The following is a 22,942-nucleotide window of genomic DNA, read 5'->3' on the forward strand; positions in this document are numbered from 1 at the left end:
AAAAATAAGAACCGTCACTTGGGTGTGGTACCAAAGAGCTGGAAGATCACTACACAATAAAATCAATGCCTTCATAAGTGAAGGTTTAAAAAAATGGAAAAACAATACTTACTGTTGATATAGTAAGACCTTTTTTTAAAAAAAAATGAATTTAACTGTTCTGAATGCTTTGAGAAAACGGTCTCCGAGGATAAACATGTGGCATGAGGTGTGGAAACTCAGTTTAAAACTGGACATATGTCTCCTTGGTGGTAGATCAGGCTGAAGCGTAGGTGTAAACCCTCTTCATTACATTGATTCTAACAGGACCATTTTTAACTACTTGTTAACTGTGATTTAAAAATGACTAAAAATTATGACAGGATTATTGAATACAGGATTATTCAATATAGTCTGAGAAAGAATATTTCAAAAAATATATTTTCTCTATTTAATCTACAAAATCCCACTTTATTCAAAATTAGTCCAAAATTAGTCCAAAATTAGTCCAACCAATTTAGATCAGTTCAGGGACCATTCCAATTTTGTCAAAGCAAGTGGTTTGTTAACATAAGCAGTTCACACTGGAAGATAAGGAATGTAATTATTTTGAAAAATTAACAAGGCTTTCATAATTAAAAGTTTGATGACTTTATTTTCTTAGCCAATTGAAATTATGGAGGGATAAAATCCTTTCGCAGAAGTCAAACTGCAGATCAGAGGATGAAAGAACCAGCTGCTCCTGGTTGGGCACTGAACTTCACATTTAGGGATCAAAGTTCATGTTGGCTGGCAACATAAGCAGTTTGTGACAAACCTTTGATGCTATTAGGGGCTTTAAAAAGTCACATTGACTTAAAAAGGCCAGAGATCATGTTGACATCAACATGAATAGAGTTTTTTGTTAAAGTGTGCTGGAAGGGAATGCAACTTAACTTTCAGGTGAACATAAATGAGTCTAAGAAAAGTGAATAGGACTATAAGTATAATATACACATATTTCGAGACAAGCAATTTCTCACTTTTGTTTGGTTCCACTATGAAAGTTGAGTGAATTAACAATTTATTGGTCAAACAAATTTCAGGGTGATATATGTGATTTAAGTATACGCTTCGGTAATGGAACAACAAGCATTTAGACAACTCCTTTAACATTGTAACAACTTCCAAAGTACTGGACAGGACCAATTATCAACCAAAATTTAACACAAGCCACATAAGGAGATACTAGGACAGCTAACCCAAAACTTGGTAGAGGGTTAGGCTTTAAGGAGGAGTGAGACCTAGGGAGGTAGCAAGATTTCAGGAGGGAATTTCAGAGCTTGGGACCTAAACAGTTGAAGGCACAACCAACAATGATGGAACAATGAAAATCAAGCCTGGGCAAGAGGCCAGAATTGAAGAATTGCCGAGATCTCTGTGGATTGTCCAACAAATGGTCAAGTTGCAGGGAGGGTTGGGCTATGGTCACATTTGAAAATAAGGGTGAGATTTTAAATACAGGAATTTCCAGATTGAGGGCTAATCTAGCCCAACAAGCACATGGATGAGGAATGAATAGGACTTGGCGTGTGCTAGAATAGGCACAGCAAAGATGAGTTAGTTTTTGGCTTGTGCAAAGTGGGCGGCCGGACAGGAGAGCATTAGAATAGTCAAGTACAGAAGTAACAGTGGCATTGATGAGGATTTCAGCAATTAGGTTGAAGCAGCGGCAGAGTGGTAATCTTACAGAGGTAAAAATAAGCAGTCATTATGATGGGGAGGTTGTGTGACCTCAGTGTAAACTAGGATGCTATGGTTGCAAAGTCAAGTTCTGACTCAGAGCGAGATGGCTGTGGTGACGGGGTCGGAAGATAATTGCTTTAGTCTTCCCAATATAGAACTGGAAGAAATTTCTGTTCATCCAATGTCTAACCTCATCAGAGGAAACAGAAGGGTCAAGAGTGGTCAGGTACAGAAGAACGTTGTCTATTTATATGTGGAATTTAATGTTGCTTCAGGTGATGTTGCCAAGGAAGTATGCGGATGAGAAATAGGAGGGGGCTAATAATAGATTCTTGAGTGACTCCAAAGGTGGCAATGCAGGAGCAGGATGAAAAGTCAGTAGAAGTGATTTGTTGACTAAGATTAGATAGCTAGGAATGGAACCAGGTGAGGGAAGTCCCACCCAGCTGGACAACAGAGTTGAGGATTCAGATCATCACACAAATCATAACAGCAAAGGTTATGAAAGGTTTAAGACTGTCAGGAGAACAAGACTGTAACTTTTGAAATGGTTTGCTGTCATGATAAAAACAAAATTCAATTGGCTTATTAGCATTTACAAACCAAGATTCGTTCATACAACGAAACATCCACTTGGTTCTGAAAACACTCGTTATAAAGTTTTACAGGGGAGGGGCCGAGTTGAAGAATTTGCAAGCATACTAATATAAAGCTATGGGGAAAATCAATAAATTCCTGAGTGATATGACAGAACTCAACAGAAGCAATTCTGAAATTTTGACCACTGAAATATATCCCAATTAAAACAAAACAATCATGAAACAATTGCCATTTACCAGGTGACAAGGTGACATCTAACCGAACGCTCTTCCACTGCAGCAGACTGGATCCATTGTAATGCACAGCTCTCCCATTACTGCAGAGAGAAAAATAAATAAACAAACAAAAAGATGCAACTTCTCTGTTCTACAAGCTTTGTTCTGAAGTGCAAATTAGGAGTGTAGCACAATTCTGTGCTAATGCATGGACTCAACCCACAGGGAAAAAACAGTTGCAACCACAAGTTTCACCACATGACAAAATTCAGGACCTCAGCCACAATATTGAGGGAAAGTATCAAGATGAAGCCAGGTTAATATTTTTTTCCAAGCATTGCTGAACCACCATCATTTTGTATTCTTTCCAACAGTTGGTTTGAGGGGTTTGTTGAATAATATCAAGCTACAAGTTAACTCCCATTTTAGCCTAATATGAAAGAAAATGTGGCAGGACAGTAGTGATCTTTGTGACAAAGATAATGCGTCTCCTTATGGGATGACAAATAAAACTAAACTGCAGTTAAACCATACTCTCCTTGTACAACAGAAAATTCTTAACACATACTTGTGGAAGAGGCAGGTTCCAACAGGATTTGTCCAAGCTCCATCTCTTTTTTCAGCTTCTGTAGCAAATCCAAATGACACTATTGGGCCACTGTCATCATCCGTGTCTCCATAGGAAACAATCTCTAACTCCCAATAAAATGATGGTGCCTTAGAAGAACACAAACAACATTAACTGTAAGTATCTGACTAGCTATATGCATTTCATAATTAAATAGGGATAAATACATACTGTTTTAATTTTATTTGATAAAAGCTGGTAACATGAATAAATACTTGAAACTACTGCATATAAAACTAAAACATTTCACTGTTAATTATGATATGAAGTTTTAAGTATTTTAAAATTATATATAGTGCCCTATTATCCACGTATGTACTAATAAAGGGGCCTGAATGTCTGAAGGACAAATATAAGGTAGTATTTTAATTGGTGGAAACACTACTTTCTCTTAGATCCCAAATTCCAGGAGAATAAATGCTTTAAATAGTTTTCAGTCATCCTTACCTATGTCACTATATTAACCACTGGAAGAATAATAAGACAACAATAGACAAGTGCCTAATTAGTTCAGTGTATAGACGGCAGAAAGAATTTGCTTCCATCTGACTGATTGACAACAAGGTTTTCAAAACATTGGGAATGGACTCATCGGGACTCATCATCACAAGAAAGGTTAAATTCTGACAAAGGTCCCACCCAATATATTAAACCATTTCTCTTTTAGATATTGGCTGGCCTGTAATAAACACAGTAAGAGTTTTAACAACACCAGGTTAAAGTCCAACAGGTTTATTTGGTATCAAAAGCCATTAGCTTTCGGAGCGTTGCTCCTTCGTCAGATGGACGCATTTGTTTCTATTCAATTTTTTCTCTTTTCTCAGGCTGCTGATTCAAAGTCACTTGTTCGGATTGTTTCAATAGCTTTTAACAAATTGATTAATTTTCTTCTCTGTCATCCAAGCAATCAGACAACATGACTTCTTGCTAGCTTGCTGATTCAACGCAAGTGGCATTGAAGTTATTGCAATAGTATTCATGTGATTCCAGTGTCTCTCTTATTCACTTGCTGCCAAACTCTTACCTGTACAGGTATCTGTGATGTGGCATAGATGAATGTCCCACGAGGCAAGCCCCCGCCTGCACTTGGATCAGCTAGGAATGTCACAGCAGTAAGATGGGAAGAAAACATGCAGGCTCGCACAGGAGGGAAAACCCGAGAGGGGCACCAAGTGATTTCTTTTGGCTGGAAGAATGAAGAAAGGGGAAGTAACACTTTCAATTTCAAATCTACTTCAAAATGACCCACCTTCAAAAAACAAAAATGATGACGTTCCTTTAACCTGACACACTAAACGATGCCCAATCAAGCAAAGTGAACACCTGCCAACAGGCTGAATGCAGTATATTTACGATCAGGCTAAGCTCCCCCATTACCCTTGCGAGTGAAAGCATCATTTGGGATTATTCACAGCGATACAGGCTAGAAGTAGTTTCAATTTTATATATCTAGTGAGCTAGCTGATTTCTATAAAAACATCAATTGATTTGGCTTGGGAGGGAGAGATAAAATTTAAAAATGAGCAAAATTCCTTTCCTGGTCATTATTCAGTGACCCTTTTGGAAAGTATGTGGCTCAATGTCCAACAAGAACAGAATTGGGTTTATGCAGTTTTTTTTTACACTCACTGGTTGAGCTTATGCACAAAGAAAGGAACTTGGGTGAGGCACTGGATAATAACCAGTTTCCCAATAAGAATCAATATCTTCAGAAGGGGAGAAAATTGGCAAAACTTCACCTCCAAATTATTTCTTTATATTTTCTTTACTGAATTACATTGATTCAGTTCTCTAACCACTAGGATCTACCTGAAAAAAGGAAAAAAAGGTATCACTGAGCAAATAACCCATGGCCACCCTTGTGCACTTCCTTGCTATTGTTGATAAGGCAGCATGGTCAAATGACCGGAAGTGGTGCAGTTCCACGGTCTTTGTTGCGGTACAAACATGTACAACAATGCACAGGTGTAAGCAAAAAAAGTATTTTTTTTTCTAAACATCAAAAATATACAGAAATGTAATATGGGACTTGGAATCTGTTCTGACTGAAATACAAATAAGGGAAAGATAAATGTTAGGACTTTGAACAATGAAACTGCAATGACTACATGATTAAAACATGACGATTCCTGAAGTTCCAATGGCCAGCAACTTCCTCGGAGTGACTTACCTTCACTGGAATTTCAAATCTCCAGCAGCAAAGTGTAAATGGAGTGCAGTGAAGGACATGCCCCCTTTTTACGGTACTAAGTGAACAGGATGTGGGGGACCAGCTTCAGACATCGGGTTGGGTGGGTCTGGTGTCAGGATGGAGGGCGTGGTCTTCTGGAGATCCGTGCGGGGCTTTGTCTGGGGTCTTTAAAATCGTGAATATGAAGTTAGAACTGCTTTTTTTCCTTCTAACTCTTCCAGAATAACTGAGGGGAAAACTGGCAGAACCATCCAAAGTTAGCGATTTAAAATCGCTTTGTCAGATGTTCCCAGCCTTGCGCAATTTTCCAAGGGAAGTCTGCCCTTCTGGACAATTGCTCAATAAACCCTTATCTGGGAATTTCCCAGGGAGATTCCCCAGCACATTATTAAATGCGACGCTGCACAGTCAGGAAGCTATAAACCAATCCTACCGTAACATGGTGTAATGCATTTATTCTGATATAAAAGGTTGCTGTCCAGGTACTGAACTACTGCAGAGTTGCATGTAAAATGCAATATGTGGAAAACTGGGACATAGTCAACAGTATTACTAAATAGAATCACAGAATTGTTATGGCGCGGGAGGCTATCATTTGGTCCATTAAGTCTGCATGAGCTTTTACTCCCCAAACTTTGAGAGTCAGTGAAATCCCTTCTAGTATCGGAGTTTCAATTATGTGCATCTACTCTTAAACCTTATTAAAATGACCGTTATGGAGCAACAGATTCCAAAGGGTAGAAAGGAGTTGGTTGACTGACTCATCTTCCACAGGTTATGTTGCTAGCTGGCTAACCAATCACAGAATTAGGTAATCTCAGGTGGAGAAGCTAATAAAGTAATTGAAGTGATGTTGAAAAGAATACTCAGTGGAATAACGTCAGCATCTCCGTGAAGTGGAGCAATAGAGTGGGTAATAATGTGACTTCATTACATGCTCCTTGCAGTACTATTACCTGTCTCCTGTCAGACTGCAGTGGGGGAGGAGGGGGACGAGCACAGTCACGGTATAACATCCGCAGTCTCTCACACTGAGCCTCCACGACCACCAATCGTTCACCTGAGAATAAGAGGGTATTTTCTTCATAAAATGAATGAATAAGCAGTTGCAAGAAACAAAAGTATGCAGACTGCACAGTACCATATAGACAATTTTTGTAATCAGGTACACAGGAGACACCATAACACCTCATTATTGTGCTCTGTCCTTGGCTTACAAACAAACTGGTTATTTTGACCTTTGGTGCAGAAATGCAACCAAAATCCTCAACTGCTATAGGAAGAAAACAATGAAATGGTGAAACGTGGGAAGTCGTAACATCACTATGACAACATTTGGAAGGCTTTAAGTCAAACAGACTTTAATGTGAGCAACGGTGATTCCAAATCATAACAGTACAAAGAGAATCTCAAGAACAAAGTTAGCACTTTGGTTAGCACTGCTGCTTCACAGCTCCAGGGACCTGGGTTCGATTCCCGGCTTGGGTCACTGTCTGTGTGGAGTTTGCACATTCTCCTTGTGTCTGCGTGGGCTTTCTCTGGGTGCTCCGGTTTCCTCCCACAGTCCAAAGATGTGTGGGTTAGGTTGATTGGCCATGCTAAAATTGCCCTTAGTGTCCTGAGATGCGTAGGTTAGAGGGATTAGTGGGTAAATATATAGGGATATGGGGGTAGGGCTTGGGTGGGATTGTGGTCGGTGCAGACTCGATGGGCCGAATGGCCTCTTTCTGTGCTGTAGGGTTTCTATGATTTTCTATGAAAGTTGACCAGTTGATAGATGTCATAAGTCTTGAGAATGAAGTGATTGACAGTAACAGATTTGTAATCTCTGGTTCAGAATTTCAGAATAGTTAAAAGCACAGGAGACCATTCATGCCCGTACTGACTCTCTGCAAGAACTCAGCTAGTCCCATTCCTTTGCCTATTGCCGTAGCCCTGCAATTTTTTTCTCTCTTTAGATGATTAACCAATTCCCTATTGAAAGCCATGACTGAATCTGCTTCCACCCCACACATGATCCACATTGTGCGGATTTCATTCAAGAGTTTATTCAATTTAAGTAACATTTTGCATACGGTATTAGTTGGTAAGAGTTAATTTTATGTGGTTGCTTTGTGCTCCATGCCCATGGTATCTCAAGGATATTGGCAAGAAACATGTATTCTGAAAATACAAACTCGGAATCCACTTCATTTAACCACAGTTTAAAACAACGATACATACCAGGACTGCACTCCTGTGCCACCAGGTTTAGGACCTCTACTGCTGCTGGACACTGCTGAATGAACTCCTCACAGAATAAACTGTCCTCCAGTAACTGGGCCATCACTAAGCAGGCTCTATAAAAGTAACAGAATTATCAGTTACATCAAAGTAATCAAGAACTGAAGTTACAGCACCACTCACCATTTACCGTAATGGGTGAATTGTAATGTTTTTGGGCTGGTTTAGCCTCACTGACAAAAATCAACATGTTTTGTGTCTTTAAGACAGAAGTTAAATATAATGAAAAGATAACATTTAGTGATGATATCCCAGAATTCCAAATTGCCTATTTTCTCAAACTTATAAAGCTATGTGCGGGTTAGGTTGATTGGCCAGGCTAAATTGACCCTAGTGTCAGGGGGATTAGCAGGGTAAATGCGTGGGGTTATGGGAGTAGGGCCTGGGTGGGATTGTGGTCGGTACAGACTCGATGGGCCGAATGGCTGTACTGTACTGTAGAGATTCTATGATTCAGTACTGTTGTGTGTCCTGAGTCACTATAGCAGAACACTTTCTTGGTCATGCATCCTGAATCAACACAGAACAACAGAACTGTCAACAATAAATTAACTGGATAACGTACTGCCATATCCAGTTTATAAACATACTGGATGAACTGAAAACCACTAATCCAATATGCCCAGGTCTCCGATGGACTTAACATGGGAGTCCCAGGTGGTTTTTTCAGATAGAGGAGGTCTGGTAAGGCAAGGATCCGGGAACCTCAAGGTTTCTCCTCAATTACTTTGCTGTCCTTACTTCAAATTTAAACAGGTCCTTTTTGCTGATCAATTGATTTTTTTTGTCAATGAAACTGCACAAGTCTTCACATGGACATGATCTGGAATTAGTCGTGCAACTATACAAACTGTTCTTCAAAGGATCAATAACCTTCTTCGCTAGAGTTCAAAAGCTACTAAGATTTTGGCACAAATTATCCATTTTAAAAATTTATTCTTTCATGGGATATGGGTTTCGCTGACTTGGCCAGCACTTCGACATCCTTGCCACAGATACACTGAAATCTTAAGGATATTTCAGGCAAAATCTTTGAACAAATGATCAACTTTCTCTTAAATCAGGGTTACTGGGAATATACATGGCTTTAAGAAATTTGACTTGGCAATTGGCACCTCAGTTCAATTATAAAGTCTAAGTATATAGCACAGAAATCACTCATATACACGAACAATCTAGGTCCAAAACATCAAATTCATCAAGCAATTTTACAGATCACTTATGGTCCCACCAACCAACACTGTTGAGATCTTTAAGCATATTCTTTCCTTGTAAACGATGTCTGTCAGGAACTCAAATTTAAGAAGGATGCTTTTCAAATATGGCACAACAAATTGTTTCATTAAAAAAACTTTTTTATAATTTGCTGAGAACAGGGTAAAACCAAAGGCAAATGCAACAAAAGATATAACTTAAGCCAGGTTACATTACCTTGTCCTTATTTCAGCTACAAGTCGCACTACTGCCATCACAGGAGTGGAACCATCACCAATTGCAGGGAGTGAAGTCAGAATAGAGAGACTCCCCTCCTGTGGAAGCAACATGGACTGAACTGCCTGGACTACTTTCTCAGTGATGGACAGTTTATGCAAAGGCAAGGCCTAAAAAGTACATTAAAAAATCAAAGCACGTGTTAAGGTACAACTTTTAACGGTATCACAAATTTTTAATAGTTTTTTTGTTAAACTACTAAGGCCATCAACATTTTTGGGGTACTACTTCCCCCATTTTCTTTCCCATGTCATTTCTCCCCCATCTCAACAGCATTCAATGACCTGCAGCCAAGATAGTGTGGAACCAAAGGCACTCCAAAATCAACCAGTATCCACCTGCTGCTGTGTCAGTTTATTGATAAAACTAGGAATGCACCACATGATGAACCCCAGTTGAAACCATAGTCTTACGACTCTGGGGTTGAGTGAGGACTCAAATTATTCAAAACAGCAGAGAGACAAAAATTGTCCAAAATTTTTACTGCACAAATCATGAAACACATTATATGTGCTTTCAATTGTTCACATCATCCTGGATTAAATAGACTTTTAAATAAGCCACAATTTTATTAGGGGGGGGATGTGGTGGGAAACAAGAGAGATGAGGACCAGTGCAATCTTACCACCTCATCCTCCATTAACATTACATGAAGTTAACACATCCAAGTAAATGAGATGGAGGGGATGAGATGTGGTCCCGAACAATGCAGCTGAGAGATGCCAGCATTCAGTACAAAGCAGTGGTAGATGATCTTGCAATACAGGATTTAAATACAGGATATTATACAAACTGCTCTGCCAGATTTTGTATCTAGCAGGAGGCAAGCACCACAGAAGCACACTGGAATGCATTATTGCAGTCACTGGTCAAATTCATGCGACAGTACAACAATTAACAGATTATTCTTAGATCAATATTTCCACACAACTTAAATCAGAGGTTCCCAAACTATAGGCTGCGAACTCTGAAGCAGCAATGGCCATTGTGGAATGGAGACTCAAATTTGATACTTTAAATGTGCATAATTATTTTTGCCTGTGGGCATGGCCTAATCTAATGAGCTCTAAGGCCCAATTGCCTTCAAAACATGTCTTAGATGTTTCTTGCGTTTGTATCCCTGCTGCTTGAACCCCTGCCTGCTTAAACACTCTCCCCTGCCACACCCCAATTTTCACTGTGGGGTCGCACCAAGAGTGAAGCATTAAAATGGGGTCACAGTAGAAAATGGTTTGGGAAGCACTGACTTAAATGGTTGCCATTTCACTATCAGCAGCCCCACTCCATAGCTGGTTTCTGTAAGCAACTAACCTCACATCGTGGAGTACACAGTCTTGATATTGGAACAGTCACCGTGTCTGATGCTTTGGAAGCCTTTCGAAAATCAGACAAGGGGAGTCGGACTGTGGCAATACCTTCTTGCTCATTAATAGAGGTCACCACTCCAATGCTTCCAGATATCCCCTTCCCTGAAACCTAAGAGAAAACATTAACTCATGTCTAAAAACTAAAGTACATTACAAGTGATTAAGGCAAACAAAAATGTTACATTCCCAGCTTTTTAAAAAATATACAGAATTAGAAGTTTATAACACAGAAAAAGGCCACAGAACGCAATTTGACATCAGCAGACCACCACCCCCCTCCACCACAAACAAGTCCAAATCAAATTTAGCAACCCTGTTCCAATATCCCTTCAACCCTTTTATCTCATAGGAACAGAGGCCATTCACTCCATTGAATCTGTTCTGCCATTTGTTTAGATCATAGCTGATTCATACTCCAACACAATTTAGCTGTCTTGGTTCCATATCTCTTCATATCCTTCATACACCTAATCGAACCTTGTAACTTGACCTAGTTTCTGTCTCAACCAGTAATTCACAAAGTGAATTTTACAGCCTCATGATTTTGCACAAGTTTCTCCTGACCTCTGCTCTAAATTTCTTACATTTAATCTCGTTTCTATGCCCCCTCATTCTTAATGCTTCAACTACTGGAAATACAAGATCTGTTTTCATATATACCACCCTTTTGCATTTAAATACTTTTCCCATATCACCCCAGAATCAGTGTTACTCCAACAAAAGGCAACCCAAAATTTCAAATCTTCATATTTTGTATTTCCTTACTGGAAGTATCGTCTTTGCAAATCTACATTGAACTCCCACTGAAGACTAAAGTTTTTCCTCCAACAAGGAGCACAATATCGCACCATGCTTTACTGAGATTGTTTTATGCAGCTTCATCGTTATTTGTTGACCTTTATTGTCTCTAACCCTTAAACCCCCTTGTTTTTTTTTAAAAACAGCCTTATCAACTTTGGGTATTGCCTTTAATGCCATGTAACCTACACCTCCAATTACCTCAGCTCATCCACAGAGCTTATGCCCAGGGAGAAGTTATTTCTGGTAAAATGAATCATCTCACTACTGACGTCAATCACTGAAATATCAAAGCAATCTCTGAAAGTGCTCACAAAAAAAACAAGATCAGTTTGGATGCATAATTTCTATTAAAATTTAATTTTACAACAAAGGTCTTGCACATGGGCACACGAGAAAAACATGTGGACAATGGGTCATTACCTGCACTTCAGATCCTATTTTAATGGTCTCTTTGAAGCCCCCAAGTGCACAGAGCGCTGCCACTGCCTGCCGCCCAATAGCCTGTAGTTTTGCCAACTTCCTCCCACTGCTACTTCCATTCTCCAGGACACTCTCTGCATATTTACCAAGCTGAGGGATGTACATCAGTGCTCGAGACAGAACCTGTCGAACGATGGGAAACAGGATTTCAGTAAGTACTTAAAAAGGAACTATGTATTTACACAAGACCTTTAACGTAACAAAACACTCCAAGGCATTTATAATTAGGGTATGGAGGCGATGTGGAGGTAGGTTGTTAAAAGTGATCATGAATAATTAGGTAAGCTTTTGAAGTGAGCGTTCCTGTACATGGAAGCAGGATGGTTGTCACTGACCACAGAGTGCAAGGAAAATACTGAGCAAAGTAGGAAGTGGACAGCATTCTTGGAGAGCTGAATTTTGTGTTGAATTCAATAGTTAAGGCCAGTGAAGAGGACATTGGGAATAACAAGTGGCATGAGAGGTGGATGAAAATTTCAGCAGAAGTGAATACTGGTGTAGGAAAAGTAAGTAATTTTGTGCAAATGGAAATAGAAGTGTTGGTGATGGAGTCTGAAGGATTTGAAGCTCTGAGACTTAGGCTTGCAGGAAGAGAATGGAATGGGTTCTGAGGCATAGTGCTTCTAGAGGTGGCCCAAGACAATAGGGATTTAGGATCACTAATGCTGAGCTGCAAGTACTGCCCAACTTTGAGTCAACTTGCCAGTACATCAGTCATGGCAGAAAATTGTCAAGAGATAAAACTAGACATCACTGACTGACAAACAAAATCTGAATCCGATGTTGCTGCCGAGGACAATGTAAAGATAAGCAATGGGAAAGATCCAAGAATTGAAAATATACACATCAGAAGTGAACATGAAAACATGGAAGACTTGTCACAAATGAGAACACCTTTACCTCAACTCTAGCACCCTGCACCTCCAAAAACACCATGGCCTTGATCCTATCTCCTCCTTCTATGTCTACTGAGGCTCAACAGAATCATGTTGAAGCTGCTCAACGCTGAGCTGATCTTCAAAAGTTCCATAGATTTAGTTAGTTTGTTTCCACCGACAAAACTACTAACACTCATGTGCCAATGTACAATTAAGATTGATGGTATCTTTTCAGTGCAACTGGCATTTAATAAATTGAAAACCAAAACTGAGGATTCCGGCTTACAAAATCCTAAAATATAAAACGAACATCAAATCCATTCTAAAATCAGCAGTCAGAAGTATTGGAGCTCATTGTGGAGAAACTTAGGCTGTAGCAGGCAAGATGCAAGAAAATGCCATACATGGTTTCAAGGCCACCACAAAAGAATAAAGATACCACCAGAAACTTAATTATCCACCTTAAAACAACCCTCCTATAGAAGGACAGAAACTATAATTAAAATTCTTCTATACTCGGTCCAACCTGGTGAGTTTTCTTGCTTGAACTTTTTTGATTACCCAGTCAACTGCCCATCACATTTACACATGATCTAAGTTTTCTCCCATTTTAAAATGTTAGAGAGATACTACGAAAAAGCAAAATTACAGGAGCCAGTCATTTGTTTGTTTCCTAACTCAAAGCTAATAACAGGGAGTGCATTGATACATTCACTTGAACATGCAGATTATTGTCTATACTGGTAGATCAATGACCCAAAATTTATGAAATATCAATTAGGTACTCAAACCAATTACTAATGATTTTGGCAAAACTAAAACATACCATCATTGAATTAAAAACATTTTTGCAGATAATCACATTTCACAGCAAGCCTTTTACTGCCCTTCCTCACCGTATAGCACTGTTGCAGAAAAGCCTGTTAGTTACTAGTATGAGGGTCCATAACAACCATCGGCAACTAGCTCAAAGTATCAACAACAGTAAAAACGTGGAAAAATAAAGTTAGAATTCTTGCTTACTTTTTCCGCTGTGGTGGTCCAGATCTGGGCAGTGCTGAACTCAGGAGCCATCAGCAAGTTGTGCAGCAGGGCAATCACCTCTGCTGCCATGCTGTTTGCCACATGGCCGCTAATGAATGGTCGGACGGGGTCAGTTCTGCAGGGAGGGGGAAGACCAAAGATTCATGTTTTCAAGTCAAAAAAATAAAATCAAAAGGGAAGCATCCAGGACTCAAGTCATAATCCAATTTCAAAATTATTCTGGAAAAGAAAGATGCCCTCACACTCCCCTTTTAGTAATTTGTCTATTGTTTCAACTCTAATCAAATTCACAAGTAGAGAATACATAGAAGAGCTACAGAAATAAGTGTGCATTGCAAGCAATATTGACCAAGCTGTCCTGTTCTGTCTTAGACCCTGATTAAACTGATATCAGGCCAAACAGGGGGAAAAGTGCATGTAGCAGTTCTCTTAACCACACAATGCCTTAAAGCATCAAAATATAAAGAGAAAAAAAATGGAAGCACACAGAAGATCCAGCAAGATTTGTGCACAGAGAATCAGAACTAAAATTTCAGGTTAATTAAACCAGAAAATGCTGGAAAAACTCAGTTGTGGCTTGATGTTCGGTGGTGTGGTCATGGTCTAGGGGAGGTATGAGGAAGTGTCTGAGAAAGTGTCACAGAGTTGGCGGAGATAGAGGTCAGTGCGCCAAATAACAATGGCATCACCCTTGTCGGTGGATTTGATCACAAGGTTGGACCTAATTCTTCCATTTATACATTCCATTACCGTACCTTTATGCCACTATCAGCACCTTCCTGAGCCCTTCACACTTGCAGTAAAGCTTCCTCTGTCTTGTGCCCCCCACATCTTTGTTGCAAACACTCCTGGCTCCCACCTATCAGTGACCTTCCACTCTGCTCCACCTGTTCTTATACAGTATATAATCCACCACATTTCTACCTCTCTTCAGCTCTGACATCATAGGGACTTGAAACATTAACGCTGTTTCTTTCTCCACAGATGCTGCCAGATCTGGTAGTTTTTCCAGCATTTTGTTTTTATTTCAGATTTCTATTAACTGCAGTATTTTGCTAAAATTTCAGATCGATGACTTTTCATTGACCTGAAGTGTTAACAGTTTCTCTCTACATTTGTTGCCTGATCTATTGGGTATTTAAAGCATTTTATTTTTATTTCAGATTTCCAGTCTCAGTAATATTTTACTCACTTTAGATTATAGAGTCACTGTTGTAATGTAGGAAACCATAACAATTTGGATTAACAATACAAGGGTGGATGACTAAATTTTAATCTTTATTATAACTCAGCAAATTAATTCTCAGGAACTTAAAAACTGTATATTTTGTTCCATCCCTCAGCTTCCTCTTCTACCTAAAAGCAACAGGTCTTTGATCTACCTTTGACGGTAGCACAGTGGTTAGCACTGCTGCTTCACAGCTCCAGGGACCTGGGTTCGATTCCTGGCTTGGGTCACTGTCTGTGTGGAGTTTGCACATTCTCCTCGTGTCTGCGTGGGTTTCCTCCGGGTGCTCCGGTTTCCTCCCACAGTCCAAAGATGTGCGGGTTAGGTTGATTGGCCATGCTAAAATTGCCCTTAGTGTCCTGAGATGCGTAGGTTAGAGGGATTAGTGGGTAAAATATGTGGGGGTAGGGTCTGGGTGGGATTGTGGTCGGTGCAGAATCGATGGGCTGAATGGCCTCTTTCTGTGCTGTAGGGATTCTATGATTCAACGGTGACATCTGATTACTAATTTAGCTTTAGCCCCTCTACAATTTTGTCTGTGTTCTGTATTCCAGATCTTGGTCCTGTAACTAGCTTCACAATTCAAAAAAAATAAGACAATGGTATTCTTCAACAGCAGAGCTTGAACAGTTTAACTCTCACCCACACTAGAAAGGCACACTCCCTCATTATCTGGTCTTCATTTCTCCTGTGTCTCTCACCATCTCATACCTGGCAAGCTCTGCATTTTTTTCTCTGCAGATGGATGTCTGAGCTGTCTTCTTCTTATCACCAGTTGTCAGTCCACTGGTAGCCTCCTGACTCGTAGCCTCCACTGGCGGTCCCACGCTTACAATTAGCCCTGACTGTGCCCATTTGGTAGCCTTGCGTAAGGCTGCAGCTGCTTCTTCTGTGATAACTTCACAGTACCCACTCTGCAAAACAAAAATATAATTAGTGTGCTCCATCAGATATATTTTGCCAATGGAATGTCAAATGACTGTTCTACTTAAGTTAAACAAGAAAGAGGCATTCCACAAGCAAGTTGAAAGATTGAAGAGTTATTTATTACAATTTAATGTTGATCCACTTACTTGAATTCTTAACTTTTGTCAAAATAAAAAGGGAAAAGTACTTTGTTGAGTGTTAATGTCCACTTGGGACAGAATATTCACAATGTTACATTTGGATAGCAATTTGTTTCAGAGCAGGAACTTGTATTTTTAATAAATAGAAAATATTTACGTCAAAGGAAACGATTTAGCTTGTTAAAAGGATTTAAACTACTATTGAAGAACAGTATTTCTTTCAGCACACGACTACTCTGGTCTGATTTGCTTCAGTCCATAGATAAAAGTTAATTTTTTCGACTGTCAAAGGTTTTGCTGAGTGCAGGATGAGTCATGGAGATATTGAAAGCCCCATGAGTGATCCCCAGTCCATGCTGAGGATGTTACAATTGTCAGGGTCTTTTACAATTCTCTGAACTGGATTTAACTTCTCATAATTCCTTACTTTAGTCATATCCCGATCCATCTTCACCACTTTCTCCATGTTAGCTCCAGTGCCCAGTCGGAAAGGACGCCCCTCTGAACTACTACAAAGGAAAGAGTTGAAATGATGTAAAAGCATAATTGAACATTTTACTTCACAATTGTACTGCATTCTCAGCTGATACAGGCTATTACATGCTATATTACTCTCTGTATAGCCACAAAAGATCATCCAGCATATCTTATGTTGTTCAGGGAGTGATAGAAGGTACCACTTTAGCCCAAGTCTAATTTTGGATTGAAATCCCAAGTTAAAACAAAACCTTTTCACATTGCAGTCCTAATTTAGTGAACCACTGCCAACAACAGCAGTGGTAATCACAGAGGGTTATCACAGAATCCCGAAAGTGCAGAAGGAGACCATTAAGCCCATTGTTGCACTGACAACAATCCCACCCCAGGCCCTATCCCTATAATCCCACACATTTACCCTGCTAATCCCTCTAACCAACATATCCTGGGACACTAAGAAGCAATTTAGTATGTCCAGTCAACCTAATCCACACATCTGTGGACTGTGGGAGAAAACCGGAGCACCCAGAGGAAACACACGCAGACACGGGGAGAATGTGCAAACTCCACACAGACAGTGACCCAAGCAGGGAATCGAACCCGGGTCCCTGGAGCTGTGAGGCAGCAGTGCTAGCCACGGTGCCACCGTGTTGCTACAGATAAAATCTGAATGATTTAAAAGAGGAAACTCCCAGATTCAATTAATGGCCTTTTGTTACACCTGCAAAATTGTCTCAGCTCAGGTTGGTCAACTTTATGGTCTCTGATCTATAACGGGGGAAAAAGCAGGGTTGCTACTTCTGATTCATTCTGCAAAGTATGCAAGTGTGGATTTTAGTTGCTAATGGACATTCAATTCAAACAAAGATGATATCTCTGCGTAGGTAGGCTGTGAGTGTGTGGACAGGATTGGAACAGATTGTAATCCTTGCCCCAAACCAATGGCTAAACAGTCTGCTGATATTCCGTGTCCAGGCTTACCTGAAATCTGGGGGCATGAAACCTCCAGGGTAAAATGCTTAAGAATAGTCAGTGCTGGTGGACATAACCCAGTATCTTTTTGGGGAGGAGGAAGTAGGTGGTGGAAAAGGAGAACATTACTGCTGCACCTACCTGAGTAATGGCTGAAGGACTTCATGGGATGACTGATCTTCACGTTTATGTATTAATATCGACAGTTTACCATCTATTGCTTCGCTTTCCTCTCCACCATCTTTTTCTGTTTTTATTGAGCTCTTTGGACTGGATTTTGTAAAGGAAGAACCAGCTTCTGATGTGCTGGGAGACAGCACAGTTTGACACCCTGAGGGCAGAGTGTTAAATGTTCAGCTTCTAAAACAAACAGATTTGGCCAATACTGCTCCATTGCTGTGCCAGATTTCCTGCATACTAGACTACTGAAGCTATGTGAACACAAGGCAAAAACTTAACTATGTCATTTCCTCATTTTACACTATTCAATTCTAGCCCCATCAAATAATTCTACAAAACTGCAGAGTCAATTTTTGATATGTCACCAACAGTAATTCCCACTACAAGATTTAACATTTACCTCAATAAATAAACTGGTCTATGATGTTGGTGGCTCGATTTTTACACCATGCCTCAGCATATTTGGGTTAGTGAAAGGAAGAAAACACCACGACTGCCCCGATCAACAATTTATCAACTGTTGCAGAGTCTGCATGTGTAAATTTGAGCTCAAGATCAGATCAGGCTCAGCTGTGATCCCCTTGAGGAATAGCCTGCTAATATTAAACTGCCGAGACACACAAACAAAGAACGGCCACCACGGAGAGCACTGGAGGAGCTGACTCCAAAAACAAAAAACTTATACCAGCAAGACAATGCCCTCAGGGGAGGAAGGACTTAGAGGGAGATAAATGAGAGGAAACCGAATCCTTCGTTTCAGGTAAGTAGCATCTTTTAGACTCCCAGAGTCTTCATGTTTATGAATTAAAATACTTGCATAATCATAGAAATCATAGAAACCCTACAGTACAGAAAGAGGCCATTCGGCCCATCGAGTCTGCATCGACCACAATCCCACCCAGGCCCTACCCCCACATATTTTACCCGCTAATCCCTCTAACCTACGCATCTCAGGACACTAAGGGGCAATTTTAGCATGGCCAATCAACCTAACCCGCACATCTTTGGACTGTGGGAGGAAACTGGAGCACCCGGAGGAAACCCACGCAGACACGAGGAGAATGTGCAAACTCCACACAGACAGTGACCCAAGCCGGGAATCGAACCCAGGTCCCTGGAGCTGTGAAGCAGCAGTGTTAACCACTGTGCTACCATGCCACCCATAATCATGAGGCTAATGCCACAAAATTAGTTAAAAAAGACACTAATCATACATGGACTTGTGCCAGTAACAGTGACGATGATACCACACCAGCTCCAGACACTGTAACCCTTTTTTCTACAGCTCTGCTCTTAGTGACAGTGCAAAAATCTCCTGGAGCTCAGCACCTGATCTTGCCACAATGTCATCCCAGAGCCAGAAGATTGTTGTTGCCTGAAAACAGTTCTTTCAATATAAAAAGATACACACAATGCTCCACATCACCTGAAAACCAAGAACACACCAGAACAAGTGACTTTCATAGAATAAATAATTTCTTACCATAAAGGGACAGAGTTTGCATATTTTAGTGTTATACAAATAACTGCCTAAATTGAACTAACAACCTTTGAAGTGCAAGAGAAAAATGCTTGCCAAATCCAGGTCAAGGACAAGCAACGAGATTTAAAATGGTTCGAGAGGGGCAAGGCAGATTACTCATACTTAATGGCAAAAATTCTCTTCCAATTTAGCTGTACATTACTAATCATTGTCCAGCCAACAACTTACCTGGTACAACATAATCAGCAAGTTTAGCCAACAGAAGTGATGCAATATTTGAAGCAGGATCACCAGGGTCATCCTGTTCATTGTCCAGGGAAGGTACAGAATAGCTCCATGGAGGCAGTTCCACATTCCCGCAATCTTCCACACTCATGAGAGGCAAGGCAGCACGGCAAAGTTGAAGGATGATGAGTACCAGCTTGGGGGATGGCCGCTGGTCTAATAATAATGAAAGGAGCTTTGACACGCAGGCAGGCTGGCTGAGGATTGCTTTACCAATTTGACTTCTGATAGGAAGATCAGAGTTAAAATGTATGATTAAGTGACTGCTGAAAATATTTGTTTCACTAGTTTCCAAAAGTCATATGTGCAGAATATATTTCAGGCAAGATAACTTGGTGCTTGAAAAATCAGTCACTTCATGTTACTTGACATTTCCACCTATTCAGATGTTTTCTAAACCAAGTTTTAAATATATTGAATGACATATACAGAAAACATTCTGAAAAGTGCATTTCAACACAAAATAAAAATCAGTAACACTGAATTTATCTACTAATATGCTCGTCACCTGTAGCTTGCACTAAAACATCTTAAAGTTGAAATTCTGCAAAACTGCATCATGCTAAGCAACGCAGCTCAAGGGGCTCAATTTCACTTCACTCAAAATCAGTTTGCATACCGAATTAAAAAGTGGCCCTCTGCTTGTGAGCAATCACTGTCCATAATAGCCAACTCCAAAGAAACACAAAGTGGAATAAGAGTACCCCATTTCCTTCATTCAGACAGCACGCAACAAAAGGACTGTTCAGATTATATTAATGTCGTTCAATTCAATGACAGCAGAGCAGGTATTTTCAATCCGCTTCACTCATGTACTACATTTCAGTAAAATAAAACTATACTGTACACATTATACAAAAAGCAGCTGATGGTTGTAAAATCGCTACGTGCATGAGATTCACTAAAGTTTCAAACTGTACATACACCTTGTTGAATGCATCTTTAATCAACTGTTTTGTTAAATGTTTCCCTACCTGGAAAGGTCATTTAGTAGGCTGAGTACATCCTGCAGCGCGTCATTCCCTGCTGCTTGATTCCCACAGCACTCAGTAGCACGGGCAAGATGATTGGTTAATAGGCTTGACACTTGACGCGCTAACCCAGAATGCACTGCATTTGTTGATACACCTGGTTGGAGAAAATGAAATACATATTAAATGAACCAGTAGTAATAAGTAATCCAGCCCCTTGCACTAAGACCCCAATACATCAGAGTGTATTTGGAGAATGGTCCAACAGGCCAAGCCAAAAGCAAGTTAAAGGCCCACAAAGATTAGTTTTGATCTTGAACTGAAGGAAACTCATTAAGAAAAATCCACAGGTTCAGTTCAGAGATAGGTATAATAAAAAAAACTGAAAGCAAAATAAGCTGACATTACAAAGCTTGATCTGTACTGTATTTGGTGAATATACATTTACTCATTTATTCTTGCATATTTAACTACAGTCTTGCCTGCTTTTCACATAACTGGTTGATCTCTTGTCAGATAGTGAGTAGGGTGATTCACACTGCCACTGAGCAAAGCATTACCTACTGCATGAAACAACCTAATGTTGTTCCACAAGCAACCATTGGGTGGAGCACTTGAAGCAGCAAAGTGCTTCGATGTCAGTTCTTCATTCCAAAGAATAGGATTTTCACAAGGTCCAACATAAGACTCAGTAAACAGATGTTCCAACTGTCGGAAACAGGTTTAAGTTATAAGCAGCCATTCACATCCAAATGGACAACAATGAACTGGCCTCTAGTACAAGGAAGTGGTCAACACCCTTTTCCTTTGGCACCATTCGGTACTTTGAGGCAAGGCTATCAAAAAGAGATCACTGACTTTTTTTATTAAAACCAAAAAAACTTCACATTGAACCTCAATATCCTTTCACAAAATTAGCAAGGATCTTCAGGTTTTGTCTTAATTGACACAAAGCCAAGACCCATTGTTTGGGACACAAACCAAGGTCAAGTAGAGTGCAAGAAAGATGACATCAATCAGGAATGAATGAATGCTAAGTGAGGGTTTTAATAGTTTGAAGGTCATAACAGAGAAAGGGTGGGAGCAGAGAGAGACATGGTTACATTTACGAATAACACTCACCTTCTTCTTTCTCCCACTCTACACAGCGATTAGCCAGTACCTGGAAGGCAGCCCAGGCCATAGTGGCTACCTTCTGTTTCCTTGTCTGTTTTTCACTGGAGCTACTTTCTCGTTGGCTTGTCAGGCTACAGAGTCTGTCCATGAGCTGCACCAAGCCACTCCGCACCAGACATTTCTCCTCACTCCTAAATGTGGGGTAACAAAAAGATTTCTAAATATGCAAAACAATACATCAGAACAGAGGTTGTAACAAGTAAAACTCCTTGAACATCCGATCAACAGCAGCTTACACTGTCAAAAAAATCCTTTGTGTAGTTTCCAAGTTGTTTTCCTGGCTGTGTAAGATGCAATTGCTTGGAACTCAAATTGATAATTGTGCCTTTTAAATTCGATCACCCACAAAATCTCCCTTCATGATTATGCACAGTTACATGGCCCCCAATCCCTTCTATTGTGACTATTTAGAGGTCAAAGTAACCAGTGAATGTTGATAGACTGCCTCTAGGTGTCACAGTATGAAATAATCCATTTTTACCTCATGCAGACGTTTTCCTCCATTCCAGAATAACTGGATAGTGACCTGAAATCGGTACTTTGGTTGACTTTCTCTGACCCTAGAACAGAGAATAATTGTAGCTCCCATGCCGCTAGCTCAACTGAGATCAACGAACACAACACATACTGGCAATCTAAACAACTGCATTAAAAACAACATTTGGATTTAAAGTGGTTTCATTAAGATGTACTATTTGGGTTGTGTAGCTTGGCAAACTTCAGCTGCACGAGTGCCAGTACCATGTTCCTCAAGGAAGCATGCACAGTGTGCAATGAGATATGCTCAACTGTGCTGGATGACCTACATTGGTTCCCAGTCCAAAATACTTTGAACTTCAATTTCTCATTTTTCTGCCCATCCTTTCTCTGAAATCTTCACCAATCCTGAGGTCTTTCTTCTCTTCCATGTCTGCTGTCTTGCATGCCCTCACTGACCCACTGTGTTGTGCTTTTAGCTGTCTAGGATCTAAGCTCTTGAATTCCCTCCATTACACTTTGTCTTTAAGATGCCCCTTAAAATCTACCTCTTAGACCAAGTTTGTGGTCACGTGTACTAATACCTCTACATGGCTCAATGTCAATAATTTGGTTGTTAGCACTCCTAGAGGGACATTAGCATGTTTTACATTAATGGCCCTCTCCAAATGCAAGTTTTTGTTGTTGATAGTCCATATAATAGCCGACGACGGAATATTCAAAAATTTAAATACAAGCCTTACAAATCACAAATAAAATTAAATCTGGCAAATACATGAACAGCACTAATTACATTGCAGAAGTTCCACAGAACAATAATGAGATACAGTTGCATTCTGCTGTGCAAGGAGAACTGTACCAGCTGGATAGTTCTGGAACCAGTCTATTAATGTCATTAATTGATCATACATATGGATATATGAAACCAAATGATGATGATGCAT

At 40.1% G+C, this 22,942-nt stretch overlaps 1 protein-coding gene across 6 annotated transcripts in view; it reads right to left on the reverse strand.

Moving 5' to 3' along the window:
* The window catches only part of hectd4 (HECT domain E3 ubiquitin protein ligase 4), a 270,502-nt gene that overhangs the window by 68,265 nt on the left and 179,295 nt on the right, over positions 1-22,942 (reverse strand). For all 6 annotated transcript variants that reach the window (XM_078227339.1, XM_078227343.1, XM_078227340.1 and 3 more), the window contains exons 34-48: positions 21,468-21,652; positions 20,349-20,502; positions 19,318-19,598; positions 17,568-17,757; positions 16,405-16,486; positions 15,622-15,824; positions 13,662-13,797; positions 11,701-11,883; positions 10,424-10,588; positions 9,053-9,222; positions 7,562-7,677; positions 6,295-6,398; positions 4,172-4,333; positions 3,088-3,236; positions 2,541-2,620 (exon numbers count right to left, since the gene is read on the reverse strand). In XM_078227339.1, the coding sequence (XP_078083465.1) occupies positions 2,541-2,620; positions 3,088-3,236; positions 4,172-4,333; positions 6,295-6,398; positions 7,562-7,677; positions 9,053-9,222; positions 10,424-10,588; positions 11,701-11,883; positions 13,662-13,797; positions 15,622-15,824; positions 16,405-16,486; positions 17,568-17,757; positions 19,318-19,598; positions 20,349-20,502; positions 21,468-21,652 (2,360 nt within the window). The remainder of the gene's footprint in view (positions 1-2,540; positions 2,621-3,087; positions 3,237-4,171; positions 4,334-6,294; positions 6,399-7,561; positions 7,678-9,052; positions 9,223-10,423; positions 10,589-11,700; positions 11,884-13,661; positions 13,798-15,621; positions 15,825-16,404; positions 16,487-17,567; positions 17,758-19,317; positions 19,599-20,348; positions 20,503-21,467; positions 21,653-22,942) is intronic.

Source organism: Mustelus asterias, chromosome 13 (genome assembly GCF_964213995.1).
Source record: "Mustelus asterias chromosome 13, sMusAst1.hap1.1, whole genome shotgun sequence".
Lineage (NCBI taxonomy): Eukaryota > Metazoa > Chordata > Chondrichthyes > Carcharhiniformes > Triakidae > Mustelus > Mustelus asterias.